We start from the raw sequence: 27,168 nt of genomic DNA, 5'->3' as shown, positions 1-27,168 counted from the left end.
TAGATATGTAGTACAGAGCCGGTCTTCTCAATCTCTTTACTGCTGTACTATGGTGATGCTTGTTACTTTGGGCCTTAGGTTGGTGCACCATTCAGTTATTTCATGAACTCAGGGCCTATGACAAGTTCAGTTCATAGGTGACCACAGTACTGCTGGCTTTCAGACATTTGTCCCTTGGTTGGGATGGTGATCGCTGGCAGACCAGGCTGTTAGGCCAGTGCTTGTTAAGATCTTGGTGCAGTCCTCTGCTTGTGTTATACAGCCAAGACAGCACTCATAGCCATTCTATGTTTCATTTACACCAGTCTTAACACAGCTCAATTACTTCTGCTCTAGTAATTGATTTTCTATCACACCCATCTCTTCCCTGCTGATTTCACTCTGATCGTTTAACAGTTAACCTTAGCATTGCTGTGATCTGTGATTGACATCCTGCCTTTCCATTCATTCACATGTTGGATTGGGTCCCTGGTCTCTAGTAAAGTGCTTGCTTGTCCTTCAGTTTTCGCTAACCGAAAGGGCAATCCCTTGGTGTTTGTCTGTATTGTCTTAGGTAAGGGGCTGCCTCCAAGTTTCCTGCAGTCCTTAGGGCTGCATTGAGGCAATTAGACAGGGACAGCTGGGTGGGACAAGTCCGAAGGCTCACTGTCCATGTCTTCCCTATAACCTTCCTGGTCATCCCTTGACAGCGTAGCTGATTAAGGCTCTCTCTCTCTCTCTCTCTCTCTCTCTCTCTCTCTCTCTCTCTCTCTCTCTCTGTCGTCTTCTACAGGCCATAGCAAGTTTTTAAAGGCACCTTGTTCATTTCCACTGCATATACTACCCTGCTGCACTATTCAGTCCCCACCTCCTTATTTTGGAGTTTTTCAGAATCACCATGCTCACATCTATATCAGTGTCTGGATATTCCTTGACTCCTGCTGGTGATCATCCCACTGTCTCATCCCACTCGTGTTGCTCAGACTTGAAGCACACCCAGGAAATACACACGGTATACACATTACCCATAATTTACAGCTAAATATCTTACAAAACATACAGTAACATACTACCAATAAATGTCCTTAATCAGTTTTCATAAAGGGGATTTACTAACAACGGTTTATGTATGAGGAAGGATTCAGGGGCGTAGCTAGGATTCATGGGGCCCCATAGCAAAAAACTGTACGGGGCCCCATGAATCCTGTACGCTCCCCTACCCCCCCCCCCCTCGCCAAACACAGACAATGATGCACATTTACACACACAGAGGCACCATTAACGTATATACAGATACGCCACTGACATACACACATTTACACTAGAATGTGATTACACTAGTACAGATGTATACACCATGAGTAGACTGTACACAGGGAAATCATCTCAGTGTAATAAGAAATACTCAACCAGAAATAAAAGAAAATGCAGCAGATATTAATGGTGGGTTCTTTTATTAGAGCCCAGCATTAATACAAGCTGCTGCAGAACATCTTTGGGAGCAAACCTGTCAATCACTTGAGACACTGCTGACATACACAAAACACATATACACCAGTGCTACAGACATTGCTGACATACACACACATATAGCCACAGATACATACACATACTGACATATAAATATATATACACAGATAGATACATATATACACACACTGACATATACATATACCCACAGATACATATATACACTCACTGACACACATACACAGCACTTACAGCTCCCAGGCTTCCCCCTCCTCCTTCTGTAGTCCGGGCTGATCTTCACATAGAAGTATTCAGGACCTTTGGGTCATGTGACCCAAAGGTCCTTCACTCCTCTCCCGTCCCGTACCGTGCTCTGTGCAGCCCGCTCACCCGGCACTACAGTGAGGGGGCTGAACAGTGCAGTGGGGGTCCCTCTTCCTCTCTGGACCCCTAGGGGTACAGTGGTCGGTACCTAGCATGAAGGCAGGGCAGGCTTCCTCGGGCCCCCTTCCTGCAGGGGCGCCATAGCAGTCGCCTTCCCAGCCTTCATGGTAGCTACACCACTGGAAGGATTAATGTGTACGCCCCCCCCCCCCCCCCCGCCAACCACTCACATCACCTTACAACTCTGAACAACAGTGTTTACACAGGGAGATGTGTGGATGACTAACAATGATTTTAGAGCAACACAGTCCAAAAATCCCAATGATCAGCTGAGGAACAATTGTTTTCTCATTCATAGGCTGATCAATAATGACCTGTTCAGTCAATAATCACTTTAGACAGAGTACTTACGGGAAGTCTCTGGATGGTTTGAAACATCTCATGCCTTATCATTGCTTCAGGCTTTTTCTTTCCCCCTGAAGCTTCGACTCTGAATATGAACAAAAGTCTATCACAAGCTCACCTGGAAATCAGTGCACAGGCAGCTGATCCCTTAGGCTCATGGCTATACGCCATTTTTATGCCTATATTTTAAAATATAGGATTGCTAAAACACTTGACTTTCTCAACTTGATTGTCTCAAAAATGGCCTAAAACTGTGTGCACATAGCTTAAAGATTAAGCTCTCTGCACACTGTGTTCAAGGTGAACCTGTGATAGATTTTTGTTTTATTCAGAGTCGAAGTGGTAAGAACAAAGCCTGAAGCAATGATAAGATTGCATAATGCAGATCAAATCCACTAGAGCATCCCTGTGACTTCTTGCTCTGTGATGGTATCTACATATTTAAGGTGACCACACTTCCTAATTGATGGTCATACTATTGCCCAGCTGTCGGTTATCTCTCCCATCAGGTCTCCGTCCTCCCCATTAACAAGAACATTCGGAACAGCCGAGCATTCCTGTGTTTTCTTTGGGAAGGGGAATGTTAAGAAACAAAGAGAACAAAGAGGTCAGGCAGTGATTTTCCATCTTGTATCAATCTCCATCTCCACCAACATAATCTGTCAGTGGTTGGTCGGGAGAACCTTATACACCTTAGACCGACAGCTGGACCAGCTGCGAGTGGCGGGTAGGGCAAACTAAAGTACAAGGTGTATGGGCACCTTTAGTCCTGATGCCAGGCATTGTCAGGATAATGTTGGCTTCGCCATAACAACACAATGAGGCCAATGCATTAAGAGTGTACAACACACTGGCACAATAAGCATTAAAAAAATAGCATGTGACAACTCTAAATGTTTATTGCTTCAGCTTGACATCAGCATTTATAAAGGGATCTGGTCTGTTGTCTGAATAAATTTTAGAGTCTGTCTGAAATCCTAGAATCTGGCTTTATTTTTAGGTCTGCGGTCTGAACAATCTTGTATGCAGTAGTCTGGGATCCATGTTAGTTTAAGGAATCTATTTGGGGGTTGTATTCATTTCAGGTCTGGTGTGGGATCTCAATTATTTGGGGGGGGGGGTCCATGTGATATTAGGGACTTGGCCTAAATTTGCTTGTGTCTCGATATGAATTTTGTGGTCTGATCTAGGGTGTAAGGCTTTCACGTTACAGACTCATAATAGAAACATAGAAAATAGAAACATCACCCTTATAATAAGCATCTCTTATTTCTTAATTCTGCTTGAATCACCAAGAATTAAAGTGAGCGGGTCCCTGGGGACACTATAGTTCAGCTTGCGGTCAAGAACATTACAAACTTCTCTCCAATAATTCCCAACACTTTCGCAAAGGAGATATAGGAGGTCGACATCCTCTTGTCTACATTTCGGGCAGCAGGATTTTTCTATGTTACCCATTCTACCCAGCTGTTTAGGGGAGTAATAGACGCAGTGCAATAATTTGAACTGAATAAATTTATGGGCTTCACTCAAAGAAACCCTGTTTAAGTTTCCAAGAATCCGCTAACGACCCTCCTCCCCTATTTCTCCCAGGTAGCTACCCCATCTGGACCAACATCTATCCGTAGTTTTGCATGGAACCGCCAGAACAAGGGACTTATAAATAAATGAGAGGGACTTGCATGCCGAATCGGCAACCAATCTATTAAACAAGGCCGAACTTGAAATTCTAAATCTGTGCTTCTCAAATTCTAATTGTTTGTAATAGAACCAGTGATTCATTTCCAGGCCATATGCCTCCTTAAGTATCTCAAACTTTATAAGTGATCCATTTTCACATACCTGACCCACCCGTGTAATACCTTTCCCTATCCATAAACAATCTACTGGGGATTTTCGTGAACTGGTGCAAAAAAGAGTTATTCCAAAGCGGGGTGAAATGCGAGCTACCCACTATCCCGCATTTGTCTTTAGTATATACCCATACCTTCTGAATAAGAGAACAAAAGGAAACTCTTCTAAATATCCCTTCAAGCACATTCCCTGATTCGAAAAACTCCAACCAATCATCATGTTTACTCAAAAACAATAATTGTGCAAAAACCTCATTATTAATTTTAGAGTCTGGAATCCTAGAATCTGACTTTATTTTTAGGTCTGGGGTCTGAACAATCTTGTATGCAGTGGTCTGGGATCCATGTTAGTTTAAGGAATCTATTTGGGGGTTGTATTCATTTCAGGTCTGGTGTGGGATCTCAATTATTTGGGGGGGGTCCATGTGATATTAGGGACTTGGCCTAAATTTGCTTGTGTCTCGATATGAATTTTGTGGTCTGATCTAGGGTGTAAGGCTTTCACGTTACAGACTCACAATAGAAAGTATGGCAGGTTTTGACACCTGCCCCTCTACTCTTCTCTTTCTGCATCTTAGGCTAGGTTAACATGGGCATTAAACTCTGCTTAAGCTCCATTTTTTGTGGTCAAATGGACATGAAGGTCTCATGTTGGTTTGAATAGGTCAAGTTTTGCTTCAGTTCAGTTCAGTTTGCGTCTGTTCTTTTAGTCTCCTTTTTATAAAAGAAAAAAATAATATTTTTGTCTGTCTAAAAAGGAACAAAAAAACATGTTAAAAATGTCCCATTAAAGCATATGGGGAAGGACATGAACAGAAGTGTCAATTTGTCATCTGTTTTTTTAAGGTCTGTCCATGTACTGTATATGTATAGATCAGTTTAAAACAGATGACAAACCCAGCCTTATAAGATCAGAGGAGGATAAGGATAGGTGGTGGTTACCATTGATGACCATCACTGGTCTCTAGTATTTCCCACTTAAATTACCATAATAAATTAATTCCTATGTTGTGACAACCACTTCTATTACTGTTAATAATCATTTCTCTTTACAGTTTTAGACACAGCTACAGCTATGCTGTGAGATTTTTGTAAATGCTGGGAAATAAATATCTAGCTTTTTGCCTTGGGCCAAGACTGGATTTAACTGTATTAATTTCACACTGAATGTTCTAAATAAAGATCTGGGAATTTTAGGTCAGTGAATTAGTTATATTTTAAATTGGGACAAAGTAATTGCATGGTGGTATGTTCTGACTTGTTCATGAATTTATCGTGCTTCTTTTTTTGGGGGGTCAAAGAAAACAACTGATGACCTCCCAAAAGAGGAAATATGGTCAGACTGGCTACTTTTTTACTTCTTTCAAAATTATAGAGAAATAAAGTCTACAATGTTACCTAATATTCCTTTTTTTAAAAGACCAAATAAAAGGAGAAAAATGGGAGGCAGACCTTACTATACTTTACAGTATATAGCTTTAGAAACTATAACAGTGACATTTAGGCCAGAAGTATGTAAAATATTGACACTAGCTGAAAACAGCTATAGCTAAGTATCAGAACTGACGCGCCTCCTTTGCTGTATTAGAACAAATCAAACACATATATACAATGGAAAAATATATGGCATATGGGTGAGGCTTATTTACATATTTTTTAGAGTATGGTTACTATGGGACAACGGTCGCTAAAATGTTCATAACCAACAATGTTTCTCTTCTTCTTTTACCCCTACAGCCTTTCTTTTTATCCACATTCTAACTAGCTAAGACCAATAACCATACAGGATTATGAAAGGAAATGCCAAGATTACTACTTGGCTATCCTCACACAAAGCCTTTTTTTGTCTGTTTTACTGACATTTTTTTTGGACAGCCGTCATTCTGGCCATAAAATGTTTCAGTTTTATGCAAATGGTCATTTCCTGCATAAAACAAATCGATTTGCAACCTTAATGATGGCCATTTATGGGGGGGGGGGGGGGGGGGGGGAATGGCTGCGAGACTGACAAAAAATTATGTTGTGTGAGTATAGGCTTTGACTGTTGGCACACTGTTATGTGTTATACATTACTGTTAACTTAGTTACTAAGTGTGAAACTGTACACTTCTGTTTGTTGTATGCAGCATGTAATATTCTTATATTTACCATTTACCTTGCTTTAATGTTTGTTAAAAAAAACAACTGTTAAATAAAAAGATTGAAACATAAAACTAGAAAATCCAAGATGAAGATATAAGCTTGAGGGCACTCACCGTACTTGCATGTAATCTTTAGTTTGTGTAGAAGACTTGAAATTCGGGCTAGGACGTCAGTAAAGGCTATTACAGCTGTTTCGCGCGCATGTGCGCTTCATCAGCGTGCGCAAAACAGCTGTAATAGCCTGAACTAACAAGTGTTTGGCGTCCTAGCCCGATACGAATATGCCTGCTGAATTTTAAGTCTTCTACATGAACTAAAGATTACATTACAAGTGCGGTGAGTGCCTTCAAGCTTATTTCTTCATGTTGGAGGTTTGTTCACACATATGCTATATGTTTATAAAGAGCACCCCGTGCTGAAATACTTCAATACATTATACATTAGGCATGATTAGCTCTTCTCCTTTCATATGTTTATTAAAAAATTCTCCTCTACCTAACGACCCATTTTCATCAATAGTTGCTTATCCGATTTAATTTATGCGGTCCCTTTTTGTAAATCATATAAAATCCCCACGTAATCCATCATTTTTATCTGATTGTAAATTAAAAAGGAAAAAGTAGATCTGACCCTATTTCTTCTTTTGAGAGGCCATTCATTGTTTTCCTTGACCCAAAAAAAACACAATTCTCCAACAAGTTAACATATACCACTATACTTTGTCCTAGATGAAAATATAAGTAATTCACTGACCTAAAATTCCTAGATCTTTATTTAGAATATTCCATGTGAAATTATTAAAGTAAAATCTAGTTTTGGCAATGGAAATAAATCAATATATTTACATATTTATCATGGTTATTACAGTGGATTCAGTAAATACAGAACACTAGAGGCCAGTAAAAATGAGCGCAACTTGAGCATGCTCGAGTCCGGTTGTTCGTAACTTGAATACAGGTGGCTGAAGAAGTTGGATGCAGTTCTGAGGCTGCCTGAAAACATGGATACAGCCAATGTCTGTATCCATGGTTTCCCGGACTCCCTAGGGCTGCATCCAACTTCTTAAGCCACCGGTAATCAAATGCTGAACTATCAGACTCAAACATGCTTAAGTTGTGCTCATCTCTAGAGGTCTGCTCTGCTTGCTTACTGAACAGAACATTTTGAGAAACATGACTGTTGTTAGAAAAGCCTACAGTAAAAATGTTCCAAAGATTTGTTTTAGCATAGTTTACTTAAACAAAGCCATCAAATTTCTTCTCGCTTTGAAACCAACTTGGATTTGCCTACATCCATGGGCCAGATGCAGAGACACACGGCATGTGGTGTGTATGAAGTTGAGTGATAATCGATAACTTCACCACTTACAGTACCTCTGTGGGTCATACTGTAAACAGCAATGCATAGAACATTAATGTTTACTGTATGGGCAGTTTACTGTATAAGAAAAGGGAAAGTCTCAACTCTCCACATAGTTTCCATGGGCCTCTATGAGTGAAGCAAAAAATATATGCCTCCTGCTTAGTGAATACTCTCAGAGCTTGTTCTAGAGCACCCATTTCAAGGAGTGTAAAGGGCTAAGGATGATCAGCAATATACATAGTAAACAGTATTGTATAGTACATTATTGCTTACTAGAGGAGCAGGGACTCCGGTCAAAATGACAGGATTTCCTATTTCTTTGCTTGGTGGTATAATTATAATTACTTCCACCATGCTGCTGTCTGTGGCCAGGCTTGGATCAGGATTTTCTCCTGCACTAATTGGTCACCAGAGCGCTGGAGAAGAGAAAGCTGGTCTGAGCCTGACAGAAATAGGGAGCAGGCAATTATTACATCACATGGGGCTAAGCAGCCACATATACAATATCTGACCACTCTTTAACTACAAAAGAGGAGCCCCTGTCCTTGATATTCCTGTTCTGTCCTTGCTCATGTACTAGAATCACTGAAGCAAATCACCAGGTGGACTACAGGTAAAAAGGACACAAGGTCTATAACCCTACACCACCTCCAAAAAAAGAATGAAAATATTACATGGCACCCATTGAAGTCCACCTGGTGGATTTAATGGACCCATGAGAGCTCTTTACAGCCATTCAATCCCCTCACAAATACCTAATAGAAAGAGTTCTGAAATAGCTTTGACTATTGTTTAAAAAAAGGTTCTCTAATTTTGAAAGCTTTATGAGGGCTGGCAATCTTGCTTACCCCACAATTTTACCACATCCAGAATGTTCAGTCATTTCCAAAATTTACCAATTCAGCCATACATACCTGATTCTGCAACTTCTGCTATTGGAACCCCCTGTTCGTAAGCCATAAACCCAAGCACAGAAAATATAGCAAAACCTGCCACAAAGCTGGTGCCGCTGTTCAAACAGCAAAGCATGATACAGTCCCTGCAGAGAAAAGCAGAGATTATGCGATCATTTTCTATGCGGTAACATTTCTCCAGATTTAATTACACTTCTAACATTTATCTAATGACTTTTAGTCAATGCAGACAATTCACCATGAAAATGAACAGCTGTGACCAACCACTGAACATATTGCTGGCCACTTCTTTCAACTTTGCCTTTTTAGGAACAAATATCATTGGGTGATATTATTATTTGCGAATCCTTGAACGTAGAGTGAAAAGAATTGAAGGGTCACTGCCATAATGCCATACCGCTGGCATGAGCTGCGTCCCTCTTCATGCCAAATGATACAACCTGGTGAGTTTTATGAGTATTATTCTAATTAATTGGGCTCATACACAGAACTCATCCGTGGGCAACCTGATCCCCTGGCATGAGGTGCGTTTCTTTGGGCTGGAGTGTAGCACTAAGAAATTGACCCTTATTTATGCCAAATCTAGTGCCAAAAATAGGGCTGAATTTTTCCATGAAGAATCGGGAAAACATTATCAAATAAATCTTAGGGAAAATATTTCTGCTCTCCATTGATGAGATTTTGTCCATGTTTTAGGTACATTATACTGACTGATAATATATGTAGAGAATTACTTAGAACAAGCGATTGATCTTCATATCATATATAAAATTTATTATAAATATAAATAAATAAATAATATATAAATAATTTAATATAAATCCAAAAGACCAACAAGCCAGTGTTCCACCAAGGATAAACATCTACACGTTTCAGGCGCACATGGCACCCTTAATCATGACTTACTTAACGTGACTGATAATATACTGTAGTCTTGCCAATGAAGCCTTAAAGGGAGTATTTAAAAAACTTCCTTCAGGCAGGGGCGAAGGTGGGAAAAAAATTGCTCACACCTCATACCACTGCCATTCTCACACTATTACTGCATCTCTGCTGTCATAACATTGCATATATTGTGCATATAAGGTTGGTGGGCCACTATTTAAACATGCATGTGAGACGCCGGTCTAGAAAAAGTACCTTAGTACCCTACTATCATTACAGGACCAATGGTCAAGTGAGACAAATAGAAGAGTCACCATCACAGAGTCCTGGTCAAAGGTGGTCTCTGTGGTGGTCCTGAAAATAGCCATAAACACTTGTACTTTTTATTTGATCATCTCAGAAACAGTTATTTGGGGGGCATTTACTATTGACTCTAAAACGTGTGATTAACTACAGAGTATTTGTCTGTTTTTTACCCAGCCGAAAAATTTTCATAAATTTGTGAATAGAATATTCTCAGATTATTTTAGAAAATGCACAAACAAATTCACCTGTCACAAACCAGATGTTGGCATTTACCACTTTGTGCAAATTTTTAAAATGCGTAAATGATAAATTGGGCAAAAATCCCAGATTATTGGAATTTTTGAGTGAATATTCAGAACAGGCAGATTAAAGAAAAAGCCCCATGTAAAAAATACTAGCCCGTTGAATACTCGTTCATAAATAGAACGTAGACCAAAAAGTAGGTTAAAAAAATTATTCACCTAAAAATGACAAAGCCCTTGATAAATGTCCCCCATTTTGCCCCCCCCCCCCCCTTAAAAATTCTGTATATTTGTTTGTGGTTTTTTTATGCCATTTTGTTCAGTTGAATTTTTCTCATTACAATGTCTTGTGATCTCTTGATTCCAAGAGTTCCATTTAAAAATAAGAAACTGTTCTTGGTATATATGTTACATGTTCTTCTAAAACCATGTGCGATCCCTCCCTTTAGGCAACAGAGTTCAATCAGCTCTTCTCAAATCAATGTACCTGTAGCAGTTGTTATTGTAGTTATTGTAACTTCCCAGAGCGGTCAAACATCCCAAGCAGATGGCATAGGAGAAGAAGATCTGAGTACCCGCATCTACCCACACCTAAGAAGACAGAAAGAAACCAAACTTAATAGAAGAATAGAGGAAGTAGAAAATTAGCAAATAAGTACAACTGCTAAAGCAAAGTTTGTCTTCATAATCAACAATTCAGAGATAGATTCCAGTAAACCGATCTGTCAATTGGTTAATGCTGCTCCATCTAAGGGTAGCATAAACTTGTGACAAAGAAGCTGAATAGAATGATGTCAAATAGTTCTGTGCAGCTGATTAGGAGAAATTCTCCTAAATAGCAAGTTCAATAACCAGTCCTCTCTATTATGTGTATGTAGCCAGTAGTCTAGGATATTCATAAGCACCAGCACACTCTGGTAGTTGGCAGTTGTATATTTATACTGTATATGGGCTGACAGATTTCACTCAGCAACCCCCTGGGTGGGGATGGGGTGGAGTTAGTGGTGCAGGAAAAAAAACATTCTTCTGTATATCGGGAGAACGGCTAAAGAAAAAAAAGGAAGTAATACACTTTTCTGTTTAGCATTTCTTTATTTAATGCAGCATAAACCTACTGGCAGATTCCCTTTAAGGTTCCCATATAGATTAGACATGTAATTTTAAAGGGACTGGTCAATTATCTAATATGTATAGGGGCTGCTCAACTTTTCCCCAAAAGATATTCTTAAGGAAGGGAAAGATTAAACTATCCAATATTTTTTTTTTCTCAGGAAGGTAAGCTACCACCAGGGGGGTTTAGTAATGACTTATACCTCCTCTCTCTATTGTGAACAAACAATTGTTAAGCCCAGTATATACAGGGGATATTATTGGTCCGGGATCTCTAGTGTCCACCAGTAGAATTGATTGGGACCAACCCGAAGCTACATACAAATATTAGCTGGTATATCCTTTGTAGACTCTTCCCTTATCTTAAAATACACATTGCATTCAGTTACACAAGTCAGACACCACTAAGGCATTGTGCTACCTGAAGCATGATGCAATGTGTTAATATTGTGACTACAGATATGCCAAGCTTTATTGATAATCCTTTCCTTCTTTCTTTCTCTCCTTTTATATCTTACTTGGATTTCTATTTCAAAAGAGCATTAAAACTGCATTTTGGTTTGCCTCAGTGACTTAAATGGTTGCAGTGCTGTCGTTCTGAATAAGACACAGCTGATTACACCTCCCAGATTCACCACTTGCTGGAAAACGCAACGTCTTTTGACAGACAAGATTTCTAATGGAAGCAGAAGCCAGCAGAAATCATAGGTCAAGTGAAAAAGAAGCCTCCTCTTAAGGTTTCAAAAAACCAAAGAATGGAGAAATGTTACAAAAGCGATATACTGTTACAGTGGTTGATGGTGTGACAGTAATCTACCACCAGGGGGCGGTGAGAGATCCCTTATTGCTTTCTACACAAGGTAAAATGCACCTGTCATTAAATACAATGATAATGTATATGTGGTTGGATCACTTGGAACGACTGAATTTGCTGAATCTAAGCGTGCTGTATCTCAGTATGACAAATGTTCCTTGTCTGAGAATACATTGCTTTTATATGTGACAGGTCCCAGTATAGAATTTGACAGTGCTTTGGCTTTTTCTCAATTCTTTTTCTGGGAAGTGGAGAATACACAAATCAACATGTGAATGGCACTGGTTTTGCTTCCCTAAGTCATGTAGAAAACAATGCAATGGTGAAGGAGTGCCGGTGCATTGGCTTAGGACAAAGGCAAAGGGTCTGTCTAGTTAAAGAATTTACTTTATGTGTTACTGTCATGAGAATCCAAATTCACTACCTTATATCCTTTTTTTCCCCCATTGAGAATTGCATGGCTTGTAAGACCTTATATGCCAGTTTGCTGGTCTATTCAAGAAGACACATTACTCCCCTATTCCCACATTTAAAGTCTATCACTAACCAGCCAGCACCCTGATCTGTATTTAAGACATGTCAGTTTTCTGCGGCCGCTATTCATTGAATAGAAGCTGCACAGAACATGTCAGTTTACACAATGGCAGTTCACACATTGTGTGCAGTGGTGAATAGGGATGCGGGTCGGGTTAAAGAATGGCCGGTGTTATGCATGGCTGTATCCATGTTTTCCAGGACTCCCTAGGGTGGCATCAAACTTCTAAAGACACCAGGAGTGGAAGGTCAAGCGGTCGGGTTTGGAGAACATTGCTAAACCGAACACTTTGGCAAATCCGCCTAATACTACTAAGCATGTTTAAAGCGACTCTGTACCCACAATCTGACCTTCCCAAACCGCTTGTACCTTCGGATAGCTGCTTTTAATCCAAGATCTGTCCTGGGGTCTGTTCGGCAGGTGATGCAGTTATTGTGCTAAAAATTTACTTTTATCCTGCAGCGCTGTGTCTAACGGCCGGGGCTTATGGTGCGTTTACACGAAACGATAATTGGCCCGATCGTACGATTAACCATGTCGGAGTAACGATTTTTTTTCATAACGATCAGCGTTTAGACGGTATGCTATATCGTATGGAAAAATCGTTTTGCGATCGCGTGCCCGCAGCCCGGCCCGCCCGCAGCCCGGCCTCCCGCTCGCAGCCCGGCACTCCGCTTATCCGCAGCCCAGCCCCACGGTCAACCACAGCCCCCTGCCCCCGATCGCCACCCCCGCCGCCCCGTTTGCCACCCCCACCCCCGCCGCTCCGATCGCCACCCCCCCACCGCCACCGCTCCAAACGCAACCCCCTCCGGCGGGGGCGATCGGAGCGGCGGCGGCGGGGGGGGGGGTGTCTGGCGGTGACCGGAGCCACCCTCCTCATCATTAGGAATACTCTTGGCAGATTGTTTCCTATTCCCCACCTGTGTGCATAATGAGCATGGGCTGGATCGTTAAGACACTTGTGCAAAGCTCAAACAGCAGTAAATGTTCCTGGATCATTCCTAATGATAAGGAGGGTGGGGACGAAGGACAGAAAGGGTGTGCCAGCCTAATGCATATACAAATGTAAGCCCCGCCCGTTAGACACAGCAATGTAGGATTAAAAGTTGTTTTTAGGAGAATAACTGCATCACCTGCCGAATGGACCCCAGGACAGATCTTGGATTAAAAGCAGCTATCCGAAGTGGTTTGGGGGGGGACAGCTTGTGGGTACAGAGTCGCTTTAACATTGATTTGAAAAGAAGCTACCTCCAGTAGGTGGCAGTGTAGAGCAAGAATTTTTACTTCTGGAAATTTGCTACTTTGCATACTTTTCTCCCATGGTGTAATGCAAAGCATGCAACACTCCATATGCCAGTTTGATATTGTCTTCAAGGAGATACACTAGACGCCTAGTTCATGAGGATCATTAAGTGTACATACTGTAGATGATTTTAGGTCAGAAATCAAAGAGCTGTACAATCTCCTGAACCAAGTTAGTTATAGGGTTCCATACCAGTGGTGCTTAAGACAAATTCCACCTCTGTTCAGTGTTTAACCTTTAAGAATTACACTGGTCTAAATAAATATATATATATATATATATATATATATATATATATTTCAGTCTGAGGAATAAAGGCATTGACTGGGAACGGGGTCTGAGTCATTAGGGTGGTGTCTGGTGGCTTCTCCCCGCCCAAAGCCACCAGAGAGCATCCCAATGATTCATGGCCAGCTTTATACCTATGACTTCTCCGCAGCAGCAGCAGCATTTCAGAATAAATGATACATCAGAGCCTATCCATGTTTCATTCTTCTTGGGGTTCAGGAAGCATGAAACTAATGACAGGTTCACTTTAATATTATATATTAAGCAATGCATGGAAACTGAAAATTAGTTATTGACTTCTCCATTTTGGCTTTAACATTTTATTACTGTCATAAAAATGTGAAAAAAATAATCATTTAGCTCTCATGTTATAAATTAAAAAATCTAAAGTTTATTATAGTTTACAGTATATCATGTTAAAATCCAAAATATAAAAAGAAGTTCTATCCGCAGGGCAGATTTTAGAAGCGATGCATTTTTCCTGAGCACTGTACAGAACTTGTCATCAGTCACATCCCTCTTGTCCTCAATAACTGTATTTCTCTATTAAAAACATACATAAATGCCAAGGTATTACGAAGCCAAATTAAACTAAATCCAATCTCCATGGGTTCCAGAGATGTAAAGAAAACTCACTAAAAATACAAACATCTAAGGGGAATTTTTATTAAAACCTATTGATAGCATATCCTCAGAACAGGACATAAATATCAGGTCGGGGGAACTGGTGACACTCGGCACCCCCTACTTACCTGAGCTACAGCTCCAACATACAAAGCCAGCTCTGTTCTCTGTATCGCTGTACTAAGTTACTGCAGCTTAGCTCCTATTGAAGTGAATGGGCTCTGAGCTGCATAAACCAGCTTTTTTTTAAAGCCTTTAAGTCTCACCTGTGGATCTGAGAGTCTTGACAAATCAGGATACAGGTAAAATTTTATCCCTTGAGATGCCCCGGGTAAAGTAACTCCACGGACCAGGAGAATCAGCAGCATAACATATGGAAAAGTAGCAGTGACGTACACAACCTATGGAAAGAAAGCATATTTTATGTATACAATAATAATATAAAATAATGTAACATATTAGTTTATTATGAATAAGAAACAATTGTGTGAAACTTGTCAAACAAAAAATACTCTATGTACAACTAACACCTACAAAGGGTCATCTTTCTATTCTCAGTTAGTCTTACTCTTTTTCATCAGATAAAGTAGACAGAAAATGATGAATCGTTCTTCTTACATACTGAACATCCATTTAAGTGATTTGAAGTGACTGTCATCACTAGAAGAGTACAATCCCCCCTATTCAAATTATCCACCGGATCCTTACATTGGGGTGAAACATTAAACCACATAGGTCTGTATTAAAAGGGGTTATCCAGTCTTACTAAGACTTTAAAAAGTCAAAGATTTTGGTTGGTTGGAGTTGGGTGTTCAGATTCTCACTGACTACTAGACAGAGCCAAGTTAAGAGTGTGTCTTTACCAGTGATAAGCGAACATCCCAATGTTCGGTTCAGTTCCCAAACACGAAAAAATTGATCATGATTGGTTTGTGTTTGCCGAACATTCAAAAACAAATAATGAACGTACAGTAAAAGCGTATGTTTCGGTCTCCGCAAATGTGCACAGATTATCAGGCGCAAAGCATAAATTGTGCAGTTGAGTACATCACGTGATAATCGTTCGCAAATTAGAATGTTTTTGAAAATGATTGTTAAAACCATTCTGATCTTTGAACAAATTGTTTATGATTGGCAAGCACAAAAAATTTGCGACATGTTCTTACGAACATGCGAACATCCCGATGATGATCGTGATTGGTTCGTGTTCGCCAAACATTCACAAACAAATAATGAACATAAAGTAGTAGCGTACATTTTGGCCTACCCATATGCGTACAGATTATCAGGTGCGGAATGTAAATTAAGGAGTTGCGTACAAATTGCGTACATTTTGCACATGTTATCCACATGCATACAGATTATTTGGTGCAAAGCGTAAATTACGCAGTTGTGTAGGTCCGCAAGTTTGAATATGTCCGAAAATGATCATTAAAACCATTTCATTCCATCATTGAACAAATTGTTCGTGAATGGGGAACATGAACAATTAGTGTAATATTTGTACGAACATACGAAGAAAAAGATTCCATAGTCTAAAGAGTAGCTATTGCAACCCAACTCTATCTAGTGATAAACTAGTCCGCTCCTATATCGGCACCCCAGTCAATAATGAGGCTGCCTTCTTCAGTAGTGGCTGCTGGAAAGGGGCAGCTTCAGTATTTATCAGGGGATATCACTAAATAATGATCAACCCCAGTGCACAGATAAATTACAGATCTATAAGATATCTCATACACAAAACAATGCAACGGAGCGTGATATTAGAGGCACTATTTACCTTTTAGTACCGCTCTCTATTACAATATATCTGCAGGTTAGCATGCTCTAACCTGCTAATATATTCCTTTTAAGAATACACAGAGGAGTAGTAATTTCACCATGTTCCCTCTAAGAAATATATTATACTAAAAACTTAATGACGGTAAAACTAGGTAAGTATAGAACTAGTGTTGAGTGGACCTGTTGAACTGTTCAGGTTCGGCAATGGTTCTCTACATCTGAATGCTTGGCATTTTACTCCCCACAGCTGGAGAAGTTTGATGCCTTTTTTCGGGCTGCCAGGAAAACAGGACTCCTTTGGGCAACATCAAGGTTCTCCAGCCACTGGGAGTCAAATGCTGAGTGTTAAGGTCTGGAGAACAATGCAGAATCTGAACAGTCAGGCAACAGTCGCTCAACACTACATAAAACCAATAGAGAATACATCTTCATCTGTCTGCCACTTCCACTTAATCAGATTTTGCAACCATGAACACTTATGGATATGTATATGAGGGTTCTAACTATGGGACCCCCTCTAATCTGGAGAATGGGTCTGTACCTAGCACATTTTTCAACAAAGCCCCGTGTTTAACAAAAAATCCTGTGACTTTCACTCGCTTTCTCCCTGACTGCCAATTGAGCAGGAAAGGGGGCACGGCATAAAGGGGAAGTGCCCCCCCCCCAAAAAAAAAAAAACAAAAAAAACACACTGCACAATGAAACAGCTGTATGTGAAATGCAGCATATTATACCAAAGAATAATTTAATAGCGTTATTACATATGAATTTATGTTGCACAGCCTACGGGGATTATTAACAGGATTTCAACTTTTTTTAAACGCAATGGTTTATGTGCCATCAATGACAAAAATATATTATTAATTGCAAAAATAATTGTTTATTATCCATTAGGTTTGGTTCACTTAAAGGCTATAAAAACGGAAGCATATACAAAAGGTTTTCTGGCAATATACTGTGTTCTCTACAGCTTTTGCACTATGGCCAACACACCCACATGAGATTCTAATATGTTCCACATCTTCTTAGGAAATAAATACACAGGATTTACTTTAAAAATAAAAGTATGTATTAAATTAATTAGCACATTTACTTACTACTAAAATTATGATAGGTACTGGAGCAAATACACAATAAACCAGTCATAATGTGACCAGAAAATCTATGAATTTAAAGTGATTAGAAATGACAAATCTCACTCTTTCTCTTAGTTATACCTCTAGCTATGCTGCATGTATAATGTGTATCTTGCTTTCTCTTCTGCCTGGCAGCACTGTTAACTTATAATCTATCTATCTATCTATCTATCTATCTATCTATCTATCTAGAGATAGGAGAAAGCCGCACTTCCAAGATCGAGTAGCGGGTGCTCTGAGAGATGAGTCCAACGCTCATAGAGAATGACAGGAGAGTCCAGCGCTCCGTCATTCTCTATGAGCGTTGGACTCATCTCTCAGCGCGCGCGCGGTGCTGCAGCGGCTGAGATCTCCGTCACCCGACCGGATCCAGAAGCGGGACCCGGCGGGATCAGGTGAGTATAGGGGGCTCTAACGGGGGGTCGGGAGCCTGTCACCCCGGCACGGGGGGTGACAGGTTCCCTTTAAGGATGTAACAATAGAATGCTGAGATAATGGATGAATGCAGTATTGCAGTGATCCCTATGAGCAATTAAGTTATTGCTCATAGAATTCCACTAGGGAGGCTACAAAAGTTTTTTTTTCTTTTAGATATATATGTTTTCATTTGTATTTTTATATGTACATAAATCCATACAAAACCCTACAAAAAATGATCCCCTTTTCAATCATTACATTCTTGATCTTGCATAGGTTGCTGGATGTTCTCCTTCTCTCTAGCTGGCATCATAGTGCACAGTGTCAGGAGACTTTAAGTCTACATTCACATGTCCGTAAAGCTGTCTGGAACATGGAATGATAATTGTACTTATGATCATTCTTACGGTCATCTTGGCGTCGCTATTGCGTTCGTCAGTACTGCGAATGACTGAATGATGTCTTATTCAATGCAAACGATTTGCGATCGAGCAACGGTAAAAATAGGTCCAGGTCTTATTAAGCGATTGATTTCTCGTTCGGTCGTTAATCGTTAACTGCTATTCAACCAAACGATTATTGCTTAGATTCGAATGACTTAACAATTATCTGAACGATAATCGTCCCGTGGAATAGAGCCCTTAGGCTTTCCTCCACCCTGAACTCTACCTTCCTATGCTTGTCATGCAATAGCAATTTCATATCATTTCATTGGTGAACAGCGCTAGGTTGGCCTCTGACTTAGTCCAGTTTTTTAATTTTGGCTCGCTGTGTTTGACACCCCTGCATTAGATAGTTTGATTTAATTTGGACAACTAGATGCAGAGGAATGAACTTACCACCTTTGTATCCTCCTTCGGGAAACTTTATTCATGGAAGCTAGTCAATTGCCCTGCGGTGGATTTCTACCCATACCCCTACCATTACAACATAGAAGCAACAAATAAATGAAAAAATACCATATGAGAAAGTTGTTTTTTACAAAGCAAATGTCCAAAGAAATTTCACAAAATTTGGGACAACTGGTGCCAGTCATTACTGATGACAATAGGTTCAACAGAATGCCTTCAGATGTTGAGCATCGCCCTTAATAGAATGTCAACAAGAATGAAGACCCATGCTCCTGTCAGATTATAATCTATGTTTTAATTTAAAGGTTACTTTATATTGTTCATTGGAGAGATATGCCATGTGGGCAACCTATTTTGTCAATCCTTCTGTAAAGATGGATATGTCCATTTTGGTATACCATCTTTATAAAATATATATACATATATATATATATATATATATATATATATATATATATATATATATATATATATATATAATAATGATAGGTGCAATTTACAGAGTGGGTTGGCTTAGTTTATATGCATATTACACATAGTGATAGTAAAGAATATTCTAAATCTAATGATGTGTTGTTGCTCAAGGGTAAAAAAGCTTTTACTTAGTCAGATCTACCATCTGTCTGTTATTGAGATAAATCTGTTCATGGATGGTATTCCTCGACTGTTGTGGTAGTAATTAAGATATGCATGAATTTGCTAATCAGCTGTATCTTTCAAGGAAATCAGCTAGACTACCTAGCAGTTTCCATTTCACAGGTACACAACAATGTATTAAATCAGCTAAGGGAAATGATCAGGGTCCATGTCAAGTAAAATTACATGTAGGTAAAAAAAAACGATAAGGAAACCATGTCATGATACATTCCTAACATCTGCATAAACACCTTTTCTTCATTTCTAGAGGATGTGCAGTAGACCCAAGACAAACAAGCATACATATAATAAGATAGCAAAATAAAAAAGTTATTATATTATAAAATAAATTTATATATATATATATATATATATATAAAATTTTAAATATACCTAGTTCAAAAACTACTTAATATGACTGAAGTTGGCATTTCTTGTAGGCACCATTAATACTGTAGCGTTAGAAAGAGATTGGGGAGGTAAGTAAATTATTATTTGTTTTTAACCCAGTATGCTCCTTTTTTTTTTTTTATCCACTTTTAGGGTAGGTTCACACTAGGAATCAGGGCGGATAACCAGCCACTACCACAAAGAAGAGTACAGCACTTGGCTCTCTTCAGCTGCTGCATAGAAATTAATAGAGCACAGGTCATGTGCCAGACCAGTGGCCATATTCAAAACAAAGAAGACTGGGCCGTTCTAGAGATCAGCAGGGGGTACAGAGGTCAGAACCCTCCCAATCTCTTACTTGTCCCCATCCAGTGGCTAGGGGACAAGTTAGTTTAAGGTGGACAGACTCTTTAAGGCTTGTCCAGTACTCCTGTTGTGATTGTAAAAGAAACACAAATAATTGTCAGCTACTTTAAGACTGACACACTGCTAGCTACTGTAAATATAAAAATTATGTGAATGAGAAAGGGTTCATATAAATGTGGTGTTTTTATAGTCATATCACTTGTGTTCTGTGCATGAACCATTTTGCATTTAGGAATAAACTACTGTAGCCAACATGAATTTTAGACATTTTTTTAGTAGGCACATAGACCTGTTGTTTCTTGTTCCATTACTGGGCTATTCCAAGATTAAAAAATCCTCTATTCAGAAGATACAGCATAACTACCTGATTGGTGGTGGTCTGACTGTTGAGACCAGCATGCGTGACAAGAAATGGTCAATGGCCCACCAAGTGAATGAAGTGGCACTGTTTGCACTTCAATGCCAATAAGGTTTCCTTACATAACTGGGGCAGTTGAGCATGCACACTGTCAATCCATTCACTCAGGGATAATTGACTTTAATTTTTGTAATGAATGGGAGTTCCGTTGATATTGTAGTTAGGGAACAACTTAGAGGCTATGTTCCCCCTACATAATTTGAGTGCAATATGATGTCTGTCTATTGATAATTATCAATTATAATTGATAGTGACAATAATGATAATGAACAATATTTACGGTCATTATTATCAATAGACAACAATTTTTCAGGTTAAAATCCCCTAGTGGTAACACAGCCTTAAATTTTGAATAACCACTTTAATGGGCCACCAGAATTCCAGTCTGACACTTTTAGTACTACTACTCTACTATCTTCTTGGAAGGCTGCAAGTTGAAAGTTAAAAATTCCAAAATAAATTATTAAAAAGACAAAAACTTTACATTATTGTGATGTTCATAGATTCAGATGTCCCCACAATTCAATTGACTAGCAAAAAGGGAATTTTTCCATTTTCCTTTTTTTTTTCTTTTTAAATATTCCAAGTCTCCAAATACAATCACATTTCTTTTGATGCATTGTTTGTATCAATCGATCTCCCATCAGAGGCATCTAAGCACTGAAGGACCCTGTATGACAGGCTGAATTCATTATGTTACTCAAAGCATAACAGAGAAGACAACTCTCTCGCTGTTTTACAGATCCTCCCTGCAAGTTTAAGAGTGGGAACTTTGTATTCTGTTCATGGACATGAAGGATTTTTCCTACTGAATACAGAGATCAATCTTTGGTTGATTGTTAACATCTTGAAAGACTATTATTTGCCATCACTTCAAGCTGAAACAAATGCCACTTGAATAGATATAATTGTTGCTGCTGAGTTCCTTTTCCTGCGCCTTCTCATGGCCTTTCTTTACACTTCTTTATTTTGCTCATTCGTTGCTTTCTATGCTCTTCGCCTCATTGACTCCATTAGGCTCGGTGGTGCTAGTTCAAAGTCCATTATGAGAAGAAACACTAAGGACATAGCTCTTGTTGATATTAAGATGTAACTTTCCTTCAATATTGATGTTTTGCAGCCAATTGCTTAGTAAGAAGTTGTTTCATAGTACGACTATGCTGACACCACTTTACAGATTTCATGTGGAACCAAAATAAAAGTTGAGTGACAAGGTAAATAAATGTCTTCACTATTTATGGTTTAGGGTTTTATTAACAATTCTGTGGGTTTAGCATTATGATTTGATTTTCGGGATTTGTCAGTATTACAGTTAAAGGGGCATTTCCGGGAGGAAATTGTATAATTTTGCTCAAATGGGTGGTAAACGCATTTAGTTATCTTTTTTCACTCCACAGGCATCCGAATTCTTACAGAGCACGGTCACACTGTGCAGTACTTGTGGGGTCGGCAAAAGAAATTTCCTGCCCAGCCAATCAACAGCCACATTGATGCCCTCTGACTGAGTAGCAATTTTTGTGCCAATTCTAGAAGTGCTGAGCAGTAGGATCAAACTTCAGGAGAATGAATAGTATAGTTTATATATGGAAGTATCAAGCAGTGAATGTTCAATTCCTATGCAGGACTATGTAAAAGACAGTAAAGTATTACATAGTGCTAACTAAAATCAATGAGCTGTGACTGTACTGCAAAGACATGCCAGGTCCCCCAGAATGACAGTGGCACAGTACTTGCGCATGGCCTCTGGACAAGAATTTTGATGGACTCCTGACACTAACTCCAAGCACTCCTGCCATAGCAGGATAACTAAGCTTCAATAGCAGGCACAACTACTAAAGGTATGGAGCTGTATAAATAACCATAGATATGCAGCACTACAATGACACTTTAATTTGCTAATCAGTAGACGTGTAAGATATTGGTGGCCAAAGCTAAAGGGTAGGCTCTCAACACGCCAATTGGGAAAACTTTGTCAAAATTGTTATCCAGCCTGTAAAAATGAATGGATTAGGGCCCTATTGTACAGAAAGATTATAATGCTAAAAATTGTTATAACGATTAAACGACTAACGAGAATTTGTTTGTATGTTGTTAATCGCATCTTTTGAGCAATTCGTTGGAATTGATAGATTTATGGAAGGGTCTTTGGTACTTCTACAAGTATTATAGCCTCATCTTACAATTCCTTTTCTTTTAGTAGTGATGGTGCAAGAAACTGCAATGTTGCTCCACATTGTGATGCTTGCACGAGCACCACACAGATTCAAACAAATTAATGATTTTTCTTTTTACTTTATTTATTTATTGGTTGGGGGGCAAGGAGTTAAGCTCCAGAATAATGATCCTAAGGTCCTGAGGATTGGGCATGAATTGTCATGTGCTGGATAACCCATAATTATTCTTTGTAATTACACATAAGTATAAATAGGAAGGTATTACTGAGTTTCCAGGCATTGTGTTGTCTCTACTCAAGCAGAACACCATCTCACTTGACTACAAAACTTAGTATCTCAAAAATTTAAATTAAAAAAACAAACAAACGGTGTGCGCCTTTTTTCCTGGCTCTTCTGGTCCTCTGAGAGATCTGTGGACCGAACACTGTATGTGCCCTTCTCCTTTCCCTTTTTGTGTGTTTCTCCCTTTTTGTTTTTTAGATATCGGTATCCTGGGGGTTACAACGGATTCGGTGGACTACGTCGATGACCAGCGGTTGTTTGGATTTTTTTTTTTAAATAAAATGGTCAATGAGGGGTGTGGGGGTGTTTTTATTTGAATAAAAAAAAAAATCACTTGTGTCTTGTCTTTATTTCTTTACTTTATAGACTTAGTAGTGGAAGCCGTCTAATAGACGGAATCCATTACTAAGTTGGGGCCTAGTGTTAGACGGTATAAAATGGCTAACACTAACCCCCCCATTATTACCCCAGTACCCAATGCCACCAAGGGTACTGGGAAGAGCCGGGTGCCAGTGGTCCCGGAGCGTCAAAATTGGCGCTCCTGGACTGGGGCGGCAGCAGGCTGGTAAGATTTAGGCTGGGGAGGGCCTAAACCAATGGCTCTTCCAACCCTGGTGTTGCCGGGCTGCTGTCGCTTGGTTTTTAACCCGGCTGGTTATAAAAATAGGGCGAACCCTACTCGTTTTTTTTTTAAATAAAAAAACGAGTAGGGTTCCCCCTATTTTCATAACCAGCCGGGTTAAAAACCAAGCGACAGCAGCCTGGTAACACCAGGGTGGGAAGAGCCATTGGTTTAGGCCCTCCCCAGCCTAAATATTACCAGCCTGCTGCCGCCCAGTCTAGGAGCGCCAATTTTGACGCTCCGGGACCACTGGCACCCGGCTCTTCCCAGTACCCTTGGTGGCATTGGGTACTGGGGTAATAATGGAGGGGTTAGTGTTAGCCATTTTATACCGTCTAACACTAGGCCCCAACTTAGTAATGGATTCCGTCTATTAGACGGCTTCCACTACTAAGTCTATAAAGTAAAGAAATAAAGACAAGACACAAGTGATTTTTTTTTTTATTCAAATAAAAACACCCCCACACCCCTCATTGACCATTTTATAAAAAAAAAAAAACCAAACAACCGCTGGTCATCGACGTAGTCCACCGAATCCGACGTAATCTACAGGATACCGATATCTGAAAAACAAAAAGGGAGAAACACACAAAAAACACACAAACAGGAGCACAACACCCATCATTGTGAGCGGTGTTGTGCTCCTTACAGTATGCAGCATCTTTACTGATCGCTGCTTACAGTCTGGCCCCCAAGGGGTTAAGGGAGGATGCATTGCATCCCCCTTAACCCCTTGGGGACCAGACTGATGTCAGACTGCACCCATCCCAGCAAGGAAGGGGTTAACTGACCCCCCTTCCTTGCAGGGAGGGGTGCAGTGCAGGGGAGGGGGTGGAGAGAGCTGTATACTCACCCCCATGTCTCCTCTTCGCTGGTCCGCAGCACAATAAAGTCACTGTGCTGCGGACCCGCTAATTATATGTGCGCTGAGCCGATCAGCTGATCAGCTCAGCGCACATATGATTCAAAATGTTTCTTCTAACAATGCTATTGTGATAGCATAATTAGAAGAAACATTTGATGTTTTAATTAAAGTAAAGTATTGATTATTACAGTTTGCTCTTTTTACCGGCTATATGAATTAACGGCTTTAAAAGAGCTTCCTGTAATAATTAATATTTAATTAATAAAACACATTTTCGTTGTAAGAAAATTAATTTCGTTGTTCAATAATTTAATTTAAACGAATCCATTTTTGTGCAATTAAATATACTGTAAAAAAATAAATATATATATAAATATACATTTATATATATATATATATATATATATATATATATTAACAGTATATTTAATTGCACAATGATGGAATCGTTTTAATTAAATTATTGAACAACGAAAATGACTTTATTACAACGAAAATATGTTCTATTAATTAAATATATTAACCATTAGAGGAGTCGGCATTATTGCAGAGGATTGCTAACCCCGTAATGCTGATTTCTCTAATACTGTTTACCTGCTTTCCCAGATGCATTCCAGAGGTGTTTGCATCACTTTTTAAAGATGTCTTTGATTCTATTTGTTTTTGTTATTTTAACCAGATTCGTTACGAACTTTCTCAAAGTTCGGTTCGGTGACGAACCGAACTTTTTGCAGTTTGTAACGAATCTGGTTCGTTACGGTTCGGTTCGCTCATCCCTAGGCTTCATTTATTTTCATTCAAATCTCTTTTTTTTTTCATCATGGCCTTAAAGTAATGGGAACTAAAGAGTGGGTAGTTGAGTGCCATGAATTTAATGTGTTAATGAGCCCTCAGAGGGTTTATCCAGGCTTAGAAAAACATGGATGCTTTCTTCCAGAAACAGCACCACTCCTGTCCTAAATTTGTGAGTGGGTTTTGCAGCTCAGTTCTATTGAAATTAATGAGTTGAACTGCAATATCACACACAACCAGAGGACATTGATGATGCTGTTTTTGCAAGAAAGTAGCTGTAAATTTTCTAATCTTAGATATGCCCTTAAATGTTCAAGTGATTATCCTTGCAGAGATTCAGTTGGTGTAGGAAGTCTTACAGGTGTGCTCCCTGGAAAAAGGTGTGCAGGTTATCTCTCCTCCAGAAGGTATAATAGTGTCTCTCTCCAATGACACATATAGGTAGCTACCATGTAAAATGGCAGTTTTGGAGTTCTTGCTTTTCATTAGTATAGAGTCTGCTACTAGATATCTTTGAATCAGCAAGTACTAGTACTCCTTGTCATGATCTAGCTAGCTAGAGTGTCCTATAGGCATAGTTCTTTGGGAAAAGCTCCATTGGGAACAAGACTCCCTACACCACCTGGATCTCCACAAGGAGAATCAACATTGCTGAGTAGCAAGTGCTCTGATTTGGTTTATATCCTGTTGGTACCCAATGTTTAATGAGAGTAAGTCCTTCCTAATCAGGGCCGTTTCTAACGGCGGGCGGGCCAGGCGACCGCACGGGGCGCCGACAGCTAGGGGCGCTGGTGGCACCTTCCCAGACCTCACCTAGCTGCGCATGCCCCCGCCGGCCACCAGCCCTTCTGCCGGCCATATTATATGTCTCTGCGCCCAGCGGCCGCAAGATCTGCCTCCCCTGCCCGACCGCAGCTCCTGCCGCCGCGCCCGCTGGCCACATTATCAGCCTCCCCCGCCCGACCGCAGCTCCTTCTGCCCCGCGCGCCGGCCGCATGATCTGCGCAGATCGCCAGACTTCAGCTCCTCCCCGGCTCATCACCTGACAGCAGGCCGCCGCCCCGAACACATCTTCTCTATCCTCCAGCAGGCGCCGTGATATGACGTCATTCGCCTGCTTGAGGATAGAGAAGATGTGTTTTGAGGCAGCGGCCTGCTGTCAGGTGATGGGCCGGGGAGGAGCTGCAGTCTGGCGATCTGCGCAGATCATGCGGCCGGCGCGCGGAGAGGCAGGAGCTGCGGTCGGGCGGCTGAGGCAGATAATGTGGCCGGCGGGTGGGGGGGCAGGAGCTGCGGTCGGGGGAGGAGCGGCTCCTCGCAGGCCAGAAGAGAAGATCTGATGAGAGAGAGAGGGACCCGCTGTATGCAAGAAGGTGAGTATAATGGGGTTTTTTTTGTGTCGTGATCGGCAATGAAGGGTATCACTAAGGAGCAGAACATGGGGGGGGGGATTATTACTATATGGCAAAACATGGGAGGGGGATTATTATTATATGGCAGAACATGGGAGGGAGGATTATTACTATATGGCAGATCATGGGAGGGGGGATTATTATTATATGGCAGAACATGGGAGGGGGGATTATTTATTATATGGCAGAACATGGGAGGGGGGATTATTACTATGGGGCAGAACATGGGGGGGGGTTACTATGGGGCAGAACATGGGAGGGGGAATAAATACTATGGGCAGAACATGGGGGGGGGGCTTACTATGGGGCAGAACATTGTAGGGGGATTATTACTATGGGGCAGAACATGGAAGGTGGGATTATTACTATGGGGCAGAACATGGGGGGGATTTTTACTATTGGGCAA

At 40.3% G+C, this 27,168-nt stretch overlaps 1 protein-coding gene across 1 annotated transcript in view; it reads right to left on the bottom strand.

The window, feature by feature from the left end:
• SLC6A11 (solute carrier family 6 member 11) overlaps window positions 1-27,168 on the bottom strand; it is a 145,142-nt gene that overhangs the window by 9,205 nt on the left and 108,769 nt on the right. Inside the window, exons 6-8 of the mRNA XM_069968818.1 lie at window positions 14,886-15,020; window positions 10,430-10,533; window positions 8,510-8,634 (exon numbers count right to left, since the gene is read on the bottom strand). Coding sequence (XP_069824919.1) covers window positions 8,510-8,634; window positions 10,430-10,533; window positions 14,886-15,020 — 364 coding nt within the window. The remainder of the gene's footprint in view (window positions 1-8,509; window positions 8,635-10,429; window positions 10,534-14,885; window positions 15,021-27,168) is intronic.

Source organism: Dendropsophus ebraccatus, chromosome 4 (genome assembly GCF_027789765.1).
Source record: "Dendropsophus ebraccatus isolate aDenEbr1 chromosome 4, aDenEbr1.pat, whole genome shotgun sequence".
In the NCBI taxonomy this organism is placed as follows: Eukaryota; Metazoa; Chordata; class Amphibia; order Anura; family Hylidae; genus Dendropsophus; species Dendropsophus ebraccatus.
The sequence above is the reverse complement of the archived record's forward strand: the minus strand, read 5'-3'. Positions and strand labels throughout refer to the sequence as shown.